General features: G+C 45.5%; 1 protein-coding gene across 1 annotated transcript in view; it reads left to right on the top strand.

Annotated features, from left to right (window-relative positions):
• Positions 1-21,467, top strand: part of GPLD1 (glycosylphosphatidylinositol specific phospholipase D1) — an 87,893-nt gene that overhangs the window by 41,291 nt on the left and 25,135 nt on the right. Inside the window, exons 12-20 of the mRNA XM_073678851.1 lie at positions 7,655-7,787; positions 10,065-10,198; positions 10,625-10,811; positions 12,006-12,116; positions 13,656-13,730; positions 13,836-13,992; positions 14,106-14,247; positions 15,963-16,053; positions 16,759-16,852. Coding sequence (XP_073534952.1) covers positions 7,655-7,787; positions 10,065-10,198; positions 10,625-10,811; positions 12,006-12,116; positions 13,656-13,730; positions 13,836-13,992; positions 14,106-14,247; positions 15,963-16,053; positions 16,759-16,852 — 1,124 coding nt within the window. The remainder of the gene's footprint in view (positions 1-7,654; positions 7,788-10,064; positions 10,199-10,624; positions 10,812-12,005; positions 12,117-13,655; positions 13,731-13,835; positions 13,993-14,105; positions 14,248-15,962; positions 16,054-16,758; positions 16,853-21,467) is intronic.

Below are 21,467 nucleotides of genomic sequence, written 5' to 3'. Positions count from 1 at the left end.
AAGATCAGCCTACCAACACCTAGACGTCGTGACAAGAAAATTAAAAAAAGAAAAATGGCTGTTCCATTCAGAACACTTTCCTTACAAGACATAGTGGTATCCCCGTTGGGAGTCGAGCCAAAAACGGAACCCAATACATTCGGACTAATCCACCATTTGTCATATCCAAGGGGCAGGTCAGTAAACGACAACATCGACGCGGAACCAAGTACAGTAGTATATACTGTACATCCTTTGACAAGGCAATCAGGCTGGTTAAGAAGTTGGGAAGGGGCACCCTAATGGCCAAAACAGACATTGAGGGGGAGTTCCGGTTACTTACTACCTGTGCCTCTGAATAGTGTCCGCCTATTGGGCTGCTTCTGGGAAGGAGCATACTATATAGATCGCTGTTTGCCCATGGGGTGCTCCATATCCTGCTCACTATTTGAGGCGTTTAGTTGCTTCCTCAAATGGGTCGTCATGGACGTTTCTAAGGGGGCACATATTATCCATTATCTCGACGACTTCTTATGCCTGGGCCCAAAAGATTCACCACACTGTGAATACACGCGGTAGTCCACCTGTGAGAAGGAGAGAGCTGGAGGGAGAGCGGACACCACAGAGCCGAGGGATTAGATGGAGAACGGAAGAAGGAAAGAGAGCGAGGGAGGTAAGGGAGTAAGGTGGAAGGCCGACCTGAGCTCCCCCACGTTCCTGCTGGGCGGGGAACAGCCCTGGGAAGAAAAGCCGCTTGCGCATCCCTTTGAGGTTACCGGCGCGAGCGGGCAGAGGGACTACGCTGGAGTGCGAAGCCGACACGGCCAGGCCGTTCCTGCCCGTGCGACCTCCGTGTCGCCGGGTTTGTGCCAGAGTCGCAGTGGACCCTGACGGCCAGCCCCCTCTCCCAATACTGGTGCCTGTCCGCTGGGGGGTCGAGACCCCCCGCGGTTGAGGCCAGTCTAAGCTCTGCAATTTAAATTGGCTCTGTAATTTGAATGAGTACACTTTAAATCCTTTTACAAGGATCTATTGGAGGGCAAGTCTGGTGTCAGCAGCTGCAGTAATTCCAGCTCCAGTAGTGTCCACTAAAGCTGCTGCAGTTAAAAAGCTTTTATAAGGATCGAGCTTGGCGGTCCATCGCAAGGCGTGCTACCGCCAGTCCCAGACCCTTTGCCTTGGGGCGCCTCCCCGATGCTCTTCACTGAGTGTCCCGGGGGCCCGAAGTGTTTCCTTTGAAAAAATTAAGTGTCCAAAGCACAGGTGGTGTAGCTTGCTTAACAGCTGGGCTACTCCGCTGACTAGCAGACACTGCTACTAGGCCCAAAGTATTGCCTGGGCTAGATGCAGTTAAAAATTGTTATTAGATACAAAGGCGGTGTAGCTTGCTTCAGATGGGCTACTCCGCTGACCACGAGACACTGCTACTAGCCCAAAAGGATTTCCTGGGTTAGATGCAGTAAAAAATTGTTATTAGATACACAGGTGGTGTAGCTTGCTTCAGATGGGCTACTCCGCTGACTATGAGACACTGCTACTAGCCCAAAATGATTGGCTGGGTTAGATGCAGTAAAAAATTGTTATTAGATACACAGGCGGTGTAGCTTGCTTCACAGCTGGGCTACTACGCTGACTAGCAGACACTGAAGCTTTGGAGCAGACCTCTGATTCCCAGGCTATAGTATGAGTAAACAGCTCTGCAGACTCAACCATCTGTGTTACCCCAAGCCATAGTGTATGTAGTTTTTTACGGTTAAAAGGGAGGGGGGGAGAGCCAACCCACCTGGAATTGACGATGCCAACGTCATGTAAAACACAGCAAGGGGACTCCATAAAGAGACTCAATTTTTTCCAAAAATTTTGGCACAGACACCACTTAAGTGGCACCAATTGCCCCAGAGTTGCTTAAAATGGTTGGTGAGGTAATTTTCCAAAATCCTCAAGCTTTTAGTCTCCCCAGGATGACACAGGGGTAGAAAAGTCCTTGCAGATCCATGATTTGTTCACCTTTATGAATTTGAGTCTGTCTACATTCTCAGTGGACAGCCGCGTGCGCTTATCTGTCAGCACACCACCAGCAGCGCTGAACACACGTTCAGAGAGAACGCTGGCAGCGGGGCACGACAAGATCTCCAAGGCGTGAGTGGCGAGCTCAGGCCATTTTTCCAGATTGGTAGCCCAAAATGAGCAAGGGTCCAGTGACACAGTCATGGCTTCAATGTTCACTTGGAGATACTCCTGTACCATCCTCTATAGGCATTAACTATGTGTCAGACTTCTTGTCTCCTGTGTCCTTGCAAAGGATGGTCTAAAAAATTGGTGAAACGATTCCACAAAATTGCTGTTACCAGCAGATCTGGTGTTACTGTTACGGTTTGAGTGATGAAGACTCGACAGTCCTACGGTTGGCAAGTTAGAACTGTGAGATTCACTACGTGCACCACTGGTGTTTTGTGGAAAAGCAGATGTAAGATTCTGTAACAGCCTCTGCTGATAGTCCTGCATGCGTGAATCCCTTTCTATGGCAGGAATTATTTCAGCAAATTTACTTTTGTACCGGGGATCTAAGAGTGTGGCAATCCAGTAGTCGGGATTACTTCGAATTCTGACAATCCGAGGGTCATGTTGCAGGTAGTGCAGCAAGAAGGCACTCGAGTGTCTTGCGCATCCAGGAGGGCCAAGTCCTTGTTGTGTTGGTGGTGAGGTAAGAATCATGCTTCCTTCCTCTGCCCTCTCCCCCCAACCTCGCACAACAGAAATGTGATCAAGGTCTCCCTCATCTGATGAATCTTCCATGCCCATCGCCAGTTCGTCCTCCACTTCTTCCTTGGCTCCTGCACCTTCCTCAACAGTTTGGCTGCTACCATGCGCCCTCGTTAATCCCTCTACCCCACCCTCCCATGCCTGCCGCCTTGGTGCTGCTGACCGTCTGGACCTTCGAGATGTTATCCCTTCCGCATACGACTCCTCCTGTACTTCCTCCCCCTCCTCTTGTCCCACCACCTGACTCCGAATACTGTTTAAAGTGTGCTCCAGCATGTAAATGACCGGAATAGTCATGCTGATAATGGCATCGACAGCACTAAACATCTTCGTCGCCATTTCAAAACTGTGCAGAAGGGCACATAGGTCCCTGATCTGAGACCACTCCTGCAGTGTGATTTTCCCCACCTCTGGATCTTGTTGGCCCAGGCTACACGTCATAACGTATTGCACCAGGGCTCGTCGGTGCTGCCACAGTCGCTGCAACATGTGCAGAGTTGAATTCCATCGTGTCGGCACATCGCATTTCAGCCGGTGAACTGGCAGGCCCAACGACTTCTGTAGAGATGTAAGTCGTTGAGCTGCGGGATGCGAAAGGCGGAAGTGAGCACACAGCGACCGTGCCCTCTGCAGAAGGCCATCTAGTCCGGGATAGTGGGCTAAAAATTGCTGGACAACCAGGTTCAAAACGTGAGCCATACAAGGCACGTGTGTGACATTGCCCCGGCGAAGGGCCGCACCCAGGTTTGCAGCATTGTCGCACACGGCCTTCCCTGGCTGCAGGTCCAGTGGAGACAACCATTCATGAAACTCGGTCTCCAGAGCTGACCACAACTCCTCAGCGGTGTGACTCACATTTCCCAGACATTTCAAAGTAAACACCGTCTGATGCCATTGAGCTCTGCTGCCAGCATAGTAAGGAGGTGTGAAGGATTCCTTCTGTGCAGTTAGAACGCGGGTGGCATTACCAGACAGGCTTTGGGTGCAGGTGGAGGACCGAGGGGAGATTGAGGAGGCAGAAGCAGTGGAGGAACTTCTAGATAAAGAGGATTGACGCACAATTTGTGGGGACGGCAAGACGTGGACAGCAGCCCCTTGTCCTGCTGTCACCATAGTTACCCAGTGCCCAGTCAGCGACATGTAACGCCCCTGTCCATGCCTACTCGTCCAAGTGTCTGTGGTGAAATGCACCCTGTCACACACAGAGTTTCTCAAGGAAGCGGTGTTGTTGTGTGCGACATGCTGGTGGAGCGCAGGCACAGCTTTCTTTGAGAAGTAGTGGCGACTGGGCATCTGGTACTGGGGCACTGCGACGGACATAAGGTCTCGAAAATCCTCTGTGTCCACCAGGCGGAAAGGCAGCATTTCTGTAGCCAACAGCTTGCAGATGGTGAAATTCAACCTCTTAGCTTTGTCATGGCTAGGAGGAAATGGTCTTTTACTTGTCCACATCTGAGGGACCGAGGGCTGGCTGTTGTGCTTAGACGGGGTTGAGTAGGGTGTCCCCGGCAAACTGCCGGTCTGTGAGGAAGATGCAGGCGTACATGTTATGTTGCCTTGAACCAAAGGTGGTGCTCTCGATGTCGGAGAGCGCTCAACACCAGAAGGTGTTTCCACTTCCAAATGAACTGACGACCTGCCAATCACACTGGCTGTTGCGGGTAAAGAGGTGGCAGGTCTGCGTCCAAAAACATGTGTGACTGCTGTCCCCCCAGTCACAGAGGATGAAGAGGCCGCGATTGCACAAGATGGGGCAGACGGTGGTTGGCCCGGCCCGCTTGGCCGCATTGTAGCACAGTGAGCTTCCCACTGCAACTTATGCTTCATATCCATGTGACGGTTCATGCATGAAGTACTCAAACTATGGATTTTTTGGCCTCTACTTAGCTTTGGTGACAAATGTTACAGATAACATGAGTTGGGTCATCCTTTGCGATCTCAAAAAATGCCCAGGCTATGCAAGGCTTAGAGCCCATGCGACCTGAAGAGCCACCACGACTTGTGGTCAGAGGCAGAGTTGTGGTTGAGGATGCAGTTGTTGACGTGCTTCCAGTACTCCGTCTCTGTCCAGGCAGGCGCAACCTAACCTCGTTGTCACTAGCATCCTCCTCCACCTCCTCTGTTGACCTCATCGACTGGCTGACTGTGGGTTGACAGTAAGTGGAATCTCCAACCTCGTTATCATCACCCTGTGTGTTCTCACACCCGTCGTCCTCAGAGCCAACCTCTTCCTGCCCTGACCGAAAAATCAAGTTGTCGCTCAGGTATCTGAGTCTCATCATCATCTTCCTCATTGTCTCCACCAACAGGAGTTACAGTTTGGGAAAGAGGGTCTACATTATGCTCAGAACCTTCTTCATCTGGGCCTGGATCCGACTCATAAACATTCTGGGCATCAGTGCAGATCATTTCCTCGTCTGGATTCACAGAAGCTCTGGAGCAGACCTCTAATTCCCAGGCTATAGTATGAGTAAACAGCTCTGCAGACTCAACCATCTGTGTTACCCCATACTCAGAAGGGCAGCTGGAGACTTGGGAGCTGTGAGGAAGCAAGTGCGATTGGGGTGACACTTCTGAGGACTGGAGTATTTGTGATGTTGAAGTTGAGGTGGAGGAGAGCCCACTTGAAGGAGCACTTGATATCCGTTGAAGCGCCTGCTGTTTTTGTGCCTCATCTGGAATTTTTAGCGATGGGCATGTCCGTAAGAAAGGGATCATATCACATTGTCCACTAAAAGAAGTAGACATCTTAGTTTGGCTGGAAGATGGTCTTTCTTCTGCAGATGTTACTGTTGCTTTACCACCTACCCCACGGACACAACCTTTTTTTCCCTTTCCAACATGCCTATTCCCCTTTCCACCAACAGCAGGCCTTTTGCCACTCATTTTGGGGGTTAACCAATTGGCAACTCTGTAGTTGTTTGCACAAAAAACGATGGATGGAAACCGAGCAGAGCTGAGTGGCCAAATTGTGGTACTAGCCCAAAAGGATTGGCTGGGTTAGATGCAGTAAAACAAGTCTATTAGATACACAGGCGGTGTAGCTTGCTTCACAGCTGGGCTACTCCAATGACTATGAGACACTGCTACTAGGCCCAAAAAGATTTCCTGTGTTAGATGCAGTAAAAAATTAGAATTAGATACACAGGCGGTATAGCTTCGTTCACAGGTGGGCTACTCCGCTGACTACCAGACACTGCTACTAGGCACAAAAGGATTTCCTGGGTTAGATGCAGTAAAAAAATAGAATTAGATACATAGGCGGTGTAGCTTCCTTCACAGGTGGGCTACTCCGCTGACTACCAGACACTGCTATTAGGCCCAAAAATATTTCCTGGGTTAAATGCAGTAAAAAATTAGAATTAGATACCCAGGCAGTGTAGCTTTCTTCACAGGTGGGCTACTCCGCTGACTATGAGACACTGCTACTAGACCCAAAAAGATTTCCTGGGTTAGATGCAGTAAAAAATTAGAGTTAGATACACAGGTGGTGTAGCTTGCTTCAGATGGGCTACTCCACTGACTACCAGACACTGCTACTAGGCCCAAAAGGATTTACTGGGTTAGATGCAGTAAAAAATTGTTATTAGATGCACAGGTGGTGTAGCTTGCTTCAGATAGGCTACTCCACTGACTAACAGACACTGCTACAGGCCCAAAAGGATTGGCTGAGCTATATTTTGCCAAATGCTGTGAAAAACACTTGCACAGCACTGGCAAAGACCTGCCTTGCAAAAAGTGCTATGAACTGCTGTAACCTAGCCCTCAAAAGGGCTGCAATTAGAACTAGTCCCTACTCCCTAAACCTATCTCTCTATGTAACTGGAAATTCGCTCGCAATTCACACAGTTATACTGTATAGCGCCCACAGCAGCAGCGGTGCCGTCTAACACTTAGCTGCAGCAGTGAGAAAATGGTGGCGACGGGGAAAATGGCTGGGTCTTATAGGGCAAGGACATGTGACATACACAGCCAATGATACATACCCTTGCTTGTGTGAAAAAAAACACTTCGCTGCGTGTGTGCGCTGCTGATAGGCTGACAGACTGCACCGCCCCACTGTAAATGCGGGAAACAAAAAAAAATGGAGATCGGCATTATTTCTGCAGAGATCCATCCCCTGCCCCTCCCCCACCCACTCTACACTGAAACTGTCTATTAACATTGATTAACAGTATTACTGTGAAAAAATCCAGTTACGCTTTTGGTGCACGAACAGTTATTGAACATAACCTCGAACAGCCGAATTTTTTGCAAATCATTTGAGTTCGTCGAATGACTCGAACACCGCCCAAAACAGCTCGAATTTGAGATTGGCGAACAGTTCGAGTCGAACACCGCTCATCTCTTCCTAAGAGCCCTGTGTATAGAGCGATGGTCGATGCTCAGCTATCTCCGGCAGTCCCATCAGAAATGAATGGAGCAGCAGTATGCATTCTTCGGAGCACCGGTTCTTAGGAGCCATGGTGGTCCTAAGAATGGTCAGACCCCCAGCGATCGGGAAGTTATTCCCTATCGTATGTATACGGGATATCTTTCAAACTTGAGAATACGCTTTTAAGATGTATTTATGGTGTAATGTTGCAGGTCTCCATAGTATGCCGCTATATAGACATGTAGTGGCATATGTAGCCTATAAAAAGAAAATGTTTCCCCATGATATGTCTTTGTATTCTAAGTAAAAAATATATCTGCGCAATAAATGTCAAAACGGACTTTTCAGATATTTTGTGCCAATATGGCCTTATGGATATGCTTGGTGTATGTGCCGGGATATTTCCTGGAGCATGTGGCAAACATACACTGCAAACGGTTTGTGAATTCAGCCTGGTAGCTTGAGTAAACTAAGTGTCACACCCATTGATCAATATGTTTTTATTCTTGCAGTAACACTTAGATTACTATTTTATAGTCCGGGACAGATGCGACTACAGAACAATGAATCCTACAGAGACTTTAATTCATCATCATCTATGAAGTCAGTGGGGACTGATATCACCTTCTCAGAATCTGGAGTCTATTACCAATTAAATGAATGGGCAGAGGTGGGGACTTCTTTTTGCTCTATTTCCCATTGTACAGACTAACCAAGTATATCTCCAGTATAGTATACCTAGTTATAGTATACCTCCAGGTATGGCGCTGCTATGGCATAGCACTTACTTATAGAAACCTCATTGCTAGAAATACCATTAGAGGATTCCAGCTAGCTCTGATAATATTCTGAGCTGGACATGCCGCTGTATAGTTGCAAACTTATAGGAAAGTGCTCTGTCTCTTAGGCTTTGGCTTTCAGATGTCATGCCCCCCATAAGGTCATAAAAGACCTTTGGGGGGGCATTTGCACATTTAAATCCTTTTGTTTACTGATATCCGCTGTAACTGGGGCTGGTATATTAGTCCCAGTTATAGGGGAAATGCGGCTTCCTGGCTGTATTGCAGAGCTCACTCGGTCCCCTAGGATGAAATTATAAAATTTGTAAAAGAAATGTGTTTATTGTCACTGAATAGAAGCATTTATGTTTACACTTAGAGACTAAAACCCTATACTAAACTTCTCACTGAGAGGTAACATTTGTGGCCAGTTTAAGTAATCATCTTAGAGCTAAACAACCCAAAATGAGTTAAGGGTAATATGTCGCCAAGATCAACTCCCCTAAAACGTTAACATGGGCATGTAGATCAGAGAAAGGTAAACACGTTGGTACCTTTATATCCACATCCTGCTGCCTGAATTCAGAAAAATACATGATTTTGCAATATGTTAATGAGGAATTAAGTGGTTTGTCACTTAACAATACCGGCTCCTGAGGTTATTTTCACCCTTAGCTCCTACATCTCTATGAGCGCTAGCTCAATTTGTCTCTAGCGTCAAACGCTGGCCAGGAAATCTAGTACCTGCATATTAGATGACTATTTCATAAAGTGCTATGGGCGTGGCAAAGCAATTAATGCCTCATTTGCAAACATTGTGGATTTATCTGCTTTCATGGAATGGAATGGACAGCGAATATAAGCTACCAATGTGTTTTATCTTTTACTGACATACATGGTTATTTAAACGGTTTATGGGGACTGATCATGCTGTCAGATTTCCTTTATGTTTTCCTAAAGGTGTTTTCATATTGCACTTTTAGGTATAATTTGATTTACGAAATAGGAACTCATGAGCGATAATAGCCACTGTATGCTGTATGGCTGGAACCAGCGTAAAAATGGCAAAAGTTTGAAAATTTAAGTGTAACTGCAAGTTGTGAAAACATTTTGCCACAGTTCTATCAGTTTTTTTCCAAAATTTTGGAGAAAACGGCTTGATGTATTGGGGTCTAAAAAAATGTCCTATCATTTTTTGTTCACAGCTGTTAAATAGGACTGTGTTTCCATAGTAGAAGACTACAAATAAATGGTGCAGTCCGACTAGGCATTCATTGTACCTTGTCATCTAACATACAGTTGGTAAGTTACAAATAGACAGAAAATAGAGAGAAGAAGTTTTAGAGCAAACTTACTCTACACAAAGTTTATTTGTCAACTGTCACTATGGAGGGGGTTTATACAACCCAAAGACACAAAACAATAGGACATTTTTCATGAAGCCTTGATATCCAAGATTTGGAAAATTGTCATTTTTCACTTAATTTAGCATTTTACATTGGTAACCAGCATTTTAGGTTTCCTGATCTATAGAGATGAGAGAATAAATAGCTATGATACTATTCTGGTCCTACCAATCAGCAGAGATGCCAGAAATACTGACAGGTAGGGTGCAGTTTGCAGGGCTCCCATCCAGCAGTCACGGAATGGTGACATGACACAGGCCCAGGGTGCTGCAAATGGATTTGCTCATCTCTAATCTTTCATATCATGTGAATTGCCTCCCACCTGTTGGAATCCCTGATGTCTGTTTTGATGTGTAGGCCAGGCGTGGCATCATCAATGTGGCATGATACACACATGATGTTGTGGTGGGCCTACAAATTATAAGAGGCGCAAGTAGGTGCTACCATCCAACAGCCATGGAATAGTAACTTGACTTTGGCTTCCTCCCCTGCCCAGGAGCTGTGGTATGATCAGACCATGTTCCGTACACGGTCAGACACAGCCATTGATTAAAATTAACTTTTGTTCGTGGGAAAACCCCTTTAACACTTCTGGAAACTTTTGGAAACTTTCTGATGTAAATCATTGCTAAGTAAAAGTCAATTACTCACTGGTCTTAAAACATAGAAATCGTCATATCTTGGTCTGAACGGGGTCTTATAGCTAGAAAAAACAAAACGATATAATTGACATTAATATGTAATATTTTGTCACCATTGCAGAGCACAATGCAGCTGATAGTCAGTGCCTCCCAAACTTTAAATATGAAAAGGCTCTTTACATTCCAATACTCAAACCACGTCTATGCACCCTCGGCCACCTACTTTGTGAACTCTCCGTATTCCAGGCTGGGATGGTAAGTTGTTAATTTATTGTAAGGAGTGTTCTACTGCTCGCTCCCATAAACAAATACATGGCCACCTTGCCACCTAATTTTATTATTTTTTGAGTGCCAAACAGGAATGAGGAATCCCCAATTCTGCCACACAGTGCATTATGAGTACCACCTATCCCGGCTCTCACGATCCTCTCATCTCTGACATAGAAAACACATGGGGGAAGCCAGCAGTCAAGCAGATCTGTGACCAGAATGTTGGGGGCCACATACAATAGCAATGTCGACCTCATGTGACACACCTAAACCAAATAATTAGAATGGAAGTCCTCATACTTTTTCTCATGTAGTGTATATTCTCTACTAATAATTCATTTCTTTCTGGACATTCAGCCTGGATCCAAAAATATGTGTATGGAAAAGACTTACAAAGTAATATTTTCACAGGTCAGTCACCACGGGTGATCTTAACAATGATGGCTGGGAGGATTTAGTAGTAGGAGCCCCCGGCTGTGGCACTTTGGGCAATGTTCAAGTTGGCTGTGTGTATATTGTCTACAGTAATGAATCAGGACTTCCTCCTGATAACATGGACTTGGATAAGAATGCTGATGTCTTGCTGAGAGGCTCTGAGGTAATAAGATGTAGAACAATTGGCTCTTGGATAAATAGCCAGGAAGGTGAGGAGATGTGTGTGACATACACTATGGCAATATTCTACTGCTAATATCTCCAAAATGTGATGCCATGTGCACTTAATAGGAGAGGTGTATGAGAGTGCCAAATGGTACAAGGTTGGCTCATACATCCAGAACCTTATATGTTGGGCACTCATCCATAACACTTGTTTGTGCTCCCCCTTATATTCCTTGTAGAAATTAAGGATATATTATAAAACCAAACATAGGATTATCAGCCCTGAAATAGTTTGCTTTATTATCTGCTAATAATACTGTGTCCATAGTAAAGGAAAGACCTAAGATTTACACTGGCCATAAAGAAAGAGCTGGTGTTAAACACAGTACCTTTTTATTAAGACCTACATTAATCGCTAAATATATTTTATATACAGTACCAAATAGGGCTTTTCCAGGTTTGGGATGAAAGTCTACTGTCACTCTTTGTGACTGCAGACTTCTGAATCCTCACAGTGTGTGCACTGCACGCTGTCAGGATTCTCTGGTGCCGGTGGCAAAAGCAGGCCGTCACGTGACTGCAAGTGCCGACTAGACATGCCCGGCCTCTGTCAATTCACTAGTATTGAACGAGGCCATGCACATCTAACTGGAATGTGACCAGAAGTATGCGTATCACATTACCACTAACTCTTGCACAGGCCCTGGAGAATCCTGACAGCGTGCGGGGCACACACTGTCAGGATTCAGAAGTCTGCAGTCACACAGAGTAACTGCAGACTTTCGTTCCAAACCTGGACAACCCCTTTAAATTGGTTGCCTCCAATTCGCTTGTGGTTAAAATTGCGAAGTGCTTGTAAAAACAAACAACTTTGCAATTTACTTCTTATTAAAAATGCTCTCTGAAAGGATTTTCAATTGTATAGTGTACAGCTTTTTGCCTGGGTTACTAGTCACTTTGCCAGTTACCTAGGTAAGGAACGTGTGACATTAACAGACTCTATGCTGCACAGTCTGCTTGCGCTGCTCCTAAGCTGGCCATATCACTGAATCTCGCCAGCCTTAGTCTCCAATGCTGCAGAGGCAAAGCAAGCTCTGCTAGCAGCCTGGGAGATTAAATAATAAATAATAATAAAGAACCTAACTGAAACGTATCTGCTATAAACTGTCTTGTACTTACTTTTACTCTACAGTCCGGTGGCAGATTTGGCTCTTCTGTAGCAGTGCTGGACTTCAATTTGGATGGGCAACTAGATCTTGCTGTGGGAGCTCCTTCTGTTGGGTCTAGTCAACTTACATACAAAGTAAGAAAATGAGAATTATGTACTATAAAGCATCCACAGACTACTAATTAATATGAAACATGACAGTTCAGCTATTTATGTTAGAAAATAAAAAGAAATATTAATTTATGCCAATAACCAATGCTAAAACAAGACAGACAAAAATCAATATAATCAAGTCAACAACCCCATGAGAAATCAGTAATTATAGAAAATCAAATTGGCATAGTTATTCATTTGAATCAAAATAAGACAAAAAAGACATATTCCAGAATCTTAAAGGGAATCTGTCAGCAGATTTTTGCTATGTAATCTGAGGACAGCATGAGGTAGGGGTTAAAACACTGAATTCAGCGATGTGTCACTTATCAAGCTGTGTGCTGATGTTTACTTAAAGTGAAGGTTTTATCACTAGGACATTACCATTGCTGTGACCAGCTGGCAAACGAGCAGTTGTCCAACCACTCTCACTCCTGCGATAAGCCGCTGACTGTCAATAGACAATAATGCTAGAAACTTGACCCTACTATAGCTATAATGGTGTGTGTGGGGGAAGGTACCTCCCACAGACACCATGAGGTGCCAACTCATAATGCACATAAACAATGAGAATAAAGAGTTTTTATAAACGGCATTAAAAGATTAAATTTTATTGTGTCATATTTAAAATAGAAAAAGTTTCTTTTGCATACAAAAGTGAAAGTAGAAATATATGAGGATGGCAGTGGTAGTCACTGACATCATGGCCAGTAGTTCAGTTTATAAAGAGCTCATGTATCATATACAAATAGATAGAGGTAATTGTAACCTAATTACATAATCAGGCAAATGGTCGGGTCATTTCACATTATATATAAAATTACTACTTAAAGTAGACATAATTAGTTACTGGCTGAACCAAACACATAGCTTATATGTTGTAGGGGTAATGATACACACAAAAGCAAAGATATATATTGAAGAGATTGTGTCATCACTGTTCTTACCACGTAAGGGGCCAGATGAGAGTCAGTGACTAAAGGAGCGCAATGGCGGACCCCGACGCGCGTTTCGCGGCCACCAGCGGCTGCTTCCTCAAGGGGAGTGCAGGGAAGTGAGGGGTCTGCCATTGCCAGTTGCCAATCAGTGGTGGGGGTGGGGTTATACAGATCTCATGAATATGGAGGACTACATGGCAGAAAGTTTACTAGTCCTCTAGTGATAATCTCCTGCTGATAAAACAGTGATTTTATCAAAACTACAGCAAGCAGACTAAGTGATACATCGCTGGAGTCAGGGTCACTGCACCTGCATTATGCTGCTCTCAGATTAGGTGGCAAAAATCTGGTGACAGATTCCCTTTAAAGTGTCTTTACATACTTCTAAAATCCATACTATCTGAATATTAATCAATGCTTATGATACTGGTATATGACCTTGTTAGATTCCACTTCAGATATACTAGAAATTTATGAAGATCCACCAAAAATGCATGTTAATTCAACGGTTTCACCATTAAACCACCCTTTACTAATTTTGATGATATTTTGTAATACTTTTTGTTATATTTCTTGATTCTAGGGTTCTGTATATGTGTACTATGGGTCAAAAGAAACAGGTTTCTCATCTCACCCGAATGTCACTATAAAATGCCGAGTGAGTAATTCCTACAGATGTGCCATTACAATACTAAAATAAAATTGTATATTTGCCGTTCCATCTAGTTGTCAGTAAGTAAGCTATATATTATTCACATTGCAGTTCTCATATTGTAACTTCGGATGGACTCTACTTTCTGCTGATGTGAACAGAGACAAGAGACTTGACCTAGTAGTCGGTTCACCTTATGCACCTGGTGGAGGAAAGCAGAGAGGTTTAGTGGCTGCATTTTATTCAAGGCCTAGAAGATCCACGAAAGGTGATAGTTATAGAGGTTATAAAGGTGATAGAAGTCATGTCCATGCTGGACACATTGGATACATATTTCTATATAGCATTACAGGATGTAGTGACTGGTATGTGTTTCCCAAGGCATTTTATATGTGGAGGAAGCTGACTGGAGTATTTCTGGAGAACAGGATTATGCTTGGTTTGGTTATTCTATTCATAGCCATAAGCACAAGAATAAAACGGTGCTAGTGATTGGGAGTCCCACCTGGAGTTCGTGCAAGAGGTATTTTTATTAATTGCATCTATTTAATTAATTGTTTTATTTTGTGTACACAAAAGGTCGATTCACCAAGCATTTTGTACGCTATGTGGTGCTTGTATCAGCTATCATGTGCCAGTGGTTTCAGTACATTTCTATTGTAAGATATGCAACTTTTGTAGCGCAAATTATGTTGAAATTGTTAGGCGGTGCCGAGCTGCCCAAGAAATATGTGTGCACTAATTGTGTGCAGGGGCGTAACGATCGTGATTGCAGAGGGTGCGATTGTGACTGGGCCCATGGAATCAGGGGCCTGCTGACACCATTGTTGTTTTCAGCTGAATGTGCATCCTTGGACACACAGTCAGCTGAAATGTATTGTGGTGCAAAGAGCCACCAGCTCCCTGCACCGCAATAGTTATACACGCCAATCAGGGGTTAGCAGCTGACGTCGATGTGCCTGTCATCACCGTCATGCGCCACTCACCCCCCCCAAGCCGGTTATGGTTCAGGAAGAGGATGCTACTCGCAATGGAAGCTTGGACAGGTAGGAGGAATAGTTATTTATTCTTTAAATGTTGCAGAAGGGCAAGAGCATAAAGACATTATTAACGAAAGAGGCCAGGACAGGGAACATTGTTACAGTAAGGGGCCCAGCATAGGGGGTATTATTAAAAATGGGGGCCTGGGACAAGAGATATTACAGAATGGGGAGTCAAGGACATTGGACATTATTACAGAATGGGGGCCAGGACCGGAGTGGGAGAAGTGGGGGGGCACATTATTACAGCCAGGATAGGGACCAAGATGGAGGTTATTATTACAGAATAGGGGCCAGGAGAGGGGACATTATTACAGGATGGAGGACATTATTACAGGATAGGGGCACGGACGGATGACATTATTATAAGGGCCTAGACATCTGATCAATATGTTTGTGGGGGCCCAAGTCCAAATTTTGCATCGGGCCATAGGACTCTAGTTATGCCACTTGTGGTAGATCGGCTCACTCGGCTGCATATGGCGGTAGACACGGAACGCTGTCTCTTTAAATTTCTTATTGGTTTATTTAAAAGATGGCATACATCAATGTAGAATTCATAAAAATAAACACGGTCCTTCTGGCATAACGGCAAAGCAAAAGAAAAAATATAAAGCACAGTCCTTACGTTTGCAGGGATCCGGCTGCTCAGGGTTTAGCAAACACACAAGGTTTAGTTTAACACAAATACAAGCTCCCCTCTCTGGAGCTAGCTTCTTTAGATACACTGAACGCCACATGATTCAACAGGCTGGCTTTTTATATCATAGACCACACCCTGGGGTGGAGGTATGGTGAATAGCCTCCCACCCACTATACAGCTGTTCACATAAAACCTAGCCCATTAAAAAAGCTGATTAACCCCTCTCAGCGATTAGTGTGCTGGAGCAAACTTCTAGGTTTCAAATCACTGAAGCTAATAGCCTCAGTGAAACATATCTGCCCTACAGTACTTTGCCAGTGACTTTGTCACACACTGCACTGATTGGTAGACCACTAAACAAGAAAATATATAATGATTGGTCCTTTCACAAAATTATTTGTTATGATTAAGAAGAAAAGTGTGAAAAGTGCATTTATTTAAATGTAAAGGATTGTTTTATCCGCAGATTAACTCAATAAACTTGGAAGATGTTTTCTGATTATATGTTGGACTATTTCCATTCAATAACACAAAATTGATTTTACTTTTTTATAGACATTACTGTGACAATCCACAAAGTTTAGGCAAAACATATGGATTCTATCCACCGAGTAAAAACATATCTTTCATTCTGCATGGGAATGAAGTAAGTGCCCTTTCTGTATTATTACTGTATAACTGGTGACCTATAAACAAAAATTAATTTACTTTAATACAGTCCTGCTCATGATCAGGGTTTCTTATAGAAATAATATTCTGCTGTCAATCATTATGAATGATGGATTAAAATAATTTATCATAGATTATGAGGATTAAAATGATTATTAGATAATGGATTATAATAATATCACAGATGAGGTTTTATAAGTCTGTGTTTAAGGATTGATCTCCTATTTTACTGGAATTATAATTTCACAAATCAGTCTAAATCTCAAAGCATAAGTTTAAATGTGGGAAATTTAGTGCCACCGAATCTGAGAGCAGCACAACATAGGGGCTGTAGTTTTGATAAAATCCCTGTTTTATCAGCAGGAAATTATCACTATAGGACTAGTAAATCTGCTGTTATGTTGTCCTCCATATTCATGAGCTCTATATAACCCCACCACCACTGATTGGCAGCTTTCTGCCTATGCACAGTGCACACAAAAAGCTGCCAATCAGTGATGTGGGTGGAGTAATACAGAGATTAGCATATTTTTGGGGCAGGATAGATGACTTATGAAGTATACTGACCTGTAAATTAAGAAGTAATGGACCATACAACAAGAGTGTATGATATCATTAAAATGTTTCTGTTATTTATGTTCTAGTTTAAAACAATATATTTTCAATGGTTAACATTTTGTAGGACCAAAGTAAGATGGGCACATCATTTGCAAGTGGGACCATTGCTGTGAATGGAGAAATCAAACATGTGCTGATAATAAGCGCACCTACACAAAGTATGTGAATGATTCGAGCACTACCTTTCTTTCAAATTAACAGATAAAAAAATGAAAATACATAAGGTCCCAGAATAGGCTTCTTATGAATTAAAGGTCAACATTTTAAGTATGGTTAAAACCAATAAGGCCACCATACCAGCTTCCGCAGCGTTGCTGTGCTGGGAGCCTTGATACCACATGCAACAGCTCAACCTGGTTTTATGCTCAGCCACACTCAGGTGGCAGAAAAATCAGTTTCATAAATGAGTATTGGTACAAAAATTTAAGGATAGTAACACGGGCAGTTGACTGAAAGTAAGTGGAGGCCTGCCGGTCTGGGAGGCCTACTGCTACAGGCAACACACATGAAGGAGACCTAACCAGGAGTCATCACATTTCCCAAAATTATGGGCAGACACCACCAAAGTGGCATCAATTTCAGTAGAGTAGAAATCGTATAATTAGGCCCGATACCTCTTCCATTACAACCAACCCAGCAGATGGAGACCCAACCAGGAGTCCCCCCATTTTCAGAAATTAGGGGCTGACAAAACCAAAGTGGCATCAATTTCAGTAGAGTAGAAATAGCATAATTAGGACCGACACCTCTTCCTCTACAGCCAGCACAGCAGATGGAGACCCAACCAGGTGTCTCCGCATTTCCAAAAATTAGGGGCTGACACCCCCAAAGTGGCATCAGTTTCAGTAGAGTAGAAATAGTATAATTAGGACCGACACATCTTCTACTACAGCTAACCCAACCCAGTAGATGGAGACCCAACCAGGAGTGTTCACATTTCCAAAAATTAGTGTTAACATCTGCACCAGCAGAGATGCCATGCTAAAGATATCACAGACTGCAATTCTGCGAGATCAATGCGGTACACTAAAAACTACAACATTGCCTAGTCTGTACAGTCTGCGATTAGGGTGCAGAAGTCCTTGGAGATCAATGACTTGTTAATCTTGATGAAATTTAGGCAGTCTACACTTTCAGGGGACAGCATGCTGCGCTTATCAGTCAGGACACCACCAGCAGGGCTGAAGACACGTTCTGAGAGAATGCTGGCTCCCGGGCATGATAAAGCCTCCAAGGCGTGACAGGCGAGCACAGGCCACTCTTCCATTTTTGAAGACCAAAATGTAAAAGGGTCCAAACTCTCCCTGATGGTATTGATATTGAGCTCTAGATACTCCTGCACCATCCTCTCCAGTCGTTCATTACGTGTCAGACTTGTACTCTGTTGTGCTTGTGCACGAGCTGGTCTAAAAAATGTATGAAAGGACTCACAGAAATAGCTTCTGTCACTTACACTTCTACTGCTGCTGCTAATCTTTTGGCGTTGATGAATTGTCGTTGCGGAGGTTGGAAATCACTGTGTGCCTCACTGCTGTCGTGGTAAAAACCTCTCTTAAGGTTATGTAAAAGCATGTTTCGATAATCCAGAATTCACGGGTCCCTTTCCAGGGTGGGAAGCATCTGGCAAAATTTACTCTTATAACGTGAATCTAACAGAGTGGCAACCCAGTAATCAGCACTATTTCGAATCCTAACTATATGGGGATCATATTGCAGATAGTGCAGCAAGAAGGCACTCGTATGTCAGGCTCTTCCATGAGGTCCAAGCCCATGCTGTGTTGGTTGCTGGGTAACACTGATACTTGTTTCCTCTGTCCCCTCCCGCTTACCATGAACAACAGAGAGGGGATGATTATCCTCTTCATCTCCTAACTGTTGCTCGCCCATCACCTCTTTCTCCTCTATTTGTTCCTCGGCTCATGCACCTTCACTAGCAGTTTGTCTGGTATCACCAGCCCACCTCGATCGCTGTAATCAACCCTCCCTTGGCACCTGCCTGTGTGACGACAGTCTGGAACTTTGAGACATTGTTATCCCTTCCGCATCCTCCTCTGCTTCCTCCTCTTCCTCTGGGACCACCCCCTCTTCCCGCAGGCTATTCAAAGTCTGCTCCAGCATTTAGATGACCGGAATAGTGATGCTGATGACGACATCGTCAGCACTAACCATCTTAGTAGCCATTTTGAAACTGTGCAGTAGGGTGCAGAGATCCTTAATCTGTGCCCACTCTGTAAACGTGATATGCCCCACGTCCGTACTGCGTTGACCCAGTTGTTGCTGTAACATACCTGGCGGCGCCCTTGCATAGTGGTCCATCTCCCACTGTGCAAGAGCGCGCCCTTGATCTCCAATCCAGAATGTCTCTCTGGCTTCCCTCCATACTGTCTGTTTGCTTCTGTGTGCTGCTGCTTAAGGGCGGAGCCCGATCACTTCCTGCTTTTTGTACCTGCTGCAGGCACACCCCTTGTGCATCCTCAGCCTATTGCTGTCTGTCACCTGGTATTTAAACCAGCTGCTCCAATTAACCCATGCCTGAGCATTGTGTTTCATTCAGTGTGGTCTTTCACTCTGAATGTGCCAGGTCCCCTTCTGTGTTTGCTTGTCTGCCTATCCTGGAGGCTGTATTTCCAGGCCTGTCTGAACACGCTCCTTGCCTGTTCGTTTCGCCTTCTAGGGGCCGCATACCTAGACCCGCTCCTGTATCTTGTCTGTCCTGTCTGAACACGCTCCTGGCCTGTTCCTCCCGCCTTCTAGGGGCTGCATACCTAGACCAGCTCCTGTATCTAGTCTGTCCTGTCTGAACACGCTCCTGGCCTGTTCCTCCCGCCTTCTAGGAGCTGCATACCTAGACCCGCTCCTGTATCTTGCTACTGTGTCTGTTCTTGTCTGTATACTCTTCTAGCCTGTTTCCCGTGTTTCTCTATGTCTGTACCTTTCCTTTTTCTGCAGAGTCTGAACTCGTACCTAACTCCTGCTCGTTGTCACTGTACTCCCATTTGTGAGTTTGTGGTCCACTCGCTACTTCACTGCAAGTACCCTGTGGGTATCTGGTTCTGCCTTTCCCTTCCTGTCTGTTCCATGTGAACAGAGCCCTGTCCCCCCTGCTCTGCCTTGCTCACCGCTCCGGCGGTTCTAGCCTGCTCTGCCTATGCTCACCGCTCCGGCGGTTCTAGCCTGCTCTGCCTTTGCTCACCGCTCCGGCGGTTCTAGCCTGCTCTGCCTTTGCTCACCGCTCTGGCGGTTCTACCCTGCTCTGCCTTTGCTCACCGCTCTGGCGGCCTCGTCCTGCTCTACTCTTGCTCACCGCTCCAGGCTGCCTCGTCCTGCTCTACTCTTGCTCACCGCTCCAGGCGGCCTCGTCCTGCCTACTCTTGCTTACCGCTCCAGGCGGCCTCGTCCTGCTCTACTCTCGCTCACCGCTCTAGGCGGTCTCGTCTTGCCCTGCTCTCGCTCACCACTCTGGGCGGCCTTACTCTGCTGTGTTTGTCCGCCACATCTGTGGTTCTGTTCCTGAGTCCCAGTGTGTACTGGGTCCTATCCCGCCTGTGTTCCTACCTGCTAGTGCCTCCCTGTCTATACTCTAGCCATGCTTGCCTGTACCCCCCTGCCTGCATACCCGCCTGCCTGCATACCAGTCGTGCCTGCCTATACCCACCAGTCTGTGTGCCAGCCTAACCTGTCTGTTCCTGTATTCCCCTGTGTGGGTCAACAGCCGTGTCCGGGGTCTGTCCTGGATTAGCACCTGGTGACTCTGCTCGGTTCCTCCTTGGTGCAATGGCGTCGTATGCCGTCGTGCGACCCTGGTCGGATCGGGTGAATACCTAGTTACGCCCCTCCAGGCATTCACTCTCCGGCACGGTCCAGTGGAATCACACGCACACGCCGCTCAGCCCGGGCGTGTGCATTACAGTTGCGTTGTAGAGTGGAACTCTACCGTATCAGCACATCGCATATCAACCGGTTAACTAGCATGGACAAAGACCTCTGTATCGATGCATGTCGATGATCTGAGGGGTGCGAACGGCGGAAGTGACCACACAGCTTCTGTGCTTTCTGCAGAGAAATCACTGTACCACCAGGGTGAGGACATAATCCATGCAAGGCACGTGTGTGAGCTTGCCCCGGCGTAGGGCTGCCACCAGGTTTGCACCGTTATCACACACGGCCTTCCCTGGCTCCAGGTTCAGAGGAGACAGCCATTGCTTAAACTCGACCTGGATAGCTGTCCACAACTCTTCAGCTGTATGACTGCGATCTCCGAAGCATATTAATTTTAACACTGCCTGATTGCCGTGAGCCCTGTACGGAGGTGGTGGGGATTCGCTCTGCCCTGCTGGAACGTGTGGCTCATTAAGGCAGATGTTGAGGGCGCAGGTGGAGGCCCTAGAGGAGTTAGAAGCAGTGGAGAAAGTATGAAATACAGAGGTTTGTCCTGCAAGAGTTGGGGATTTCAAGACTTGTGGAGCAGCCCCTTCCCTGCCTGCCCCCACAGCCACCAGAGTCACCCAGTGCCCAGTCAGCAAGATGTAACGCCCCTGGCCATGCTTACTCGTCCAGGTGTCTGTGGTGAAATGCACCCTGGCATAGATTTAGTCAAGGAACGGATGATGTTGTCTGCGACATGCTGGTGTAGCACAGGCACAGCTTTCTTAGAGAAGTAATAGCGACTGGACAACTGGTACTGGGGGACTGCAATGGCCATCAGCTTTCGGAAGCCGTCTGTATCTACCAATTGGAAAGGCAGCATTTCCATAGCCAACAGATTGGAGATGA

This window comes from Phyllobates terribilis, unplaced genomic scaffold (genome assembly GCF_046119375.1).
Source record: "Phyllobates terribilis strain yellow unplaced genomic scaffold, ASM4611937v1 Scaffold_4__5_contigs__length_816908805, whole genome shotgun sequence".
NCBI lineage: Eukaryota > Metazoa > Chordata > Amphibia > Anura > Dendrobatidae > Phyllobates > Phyllobates terribilis.
Note: the sequence above shows the minus strand (reverse complement) of the source record. Positions and strands in the feature narration are given on the sequence as shown.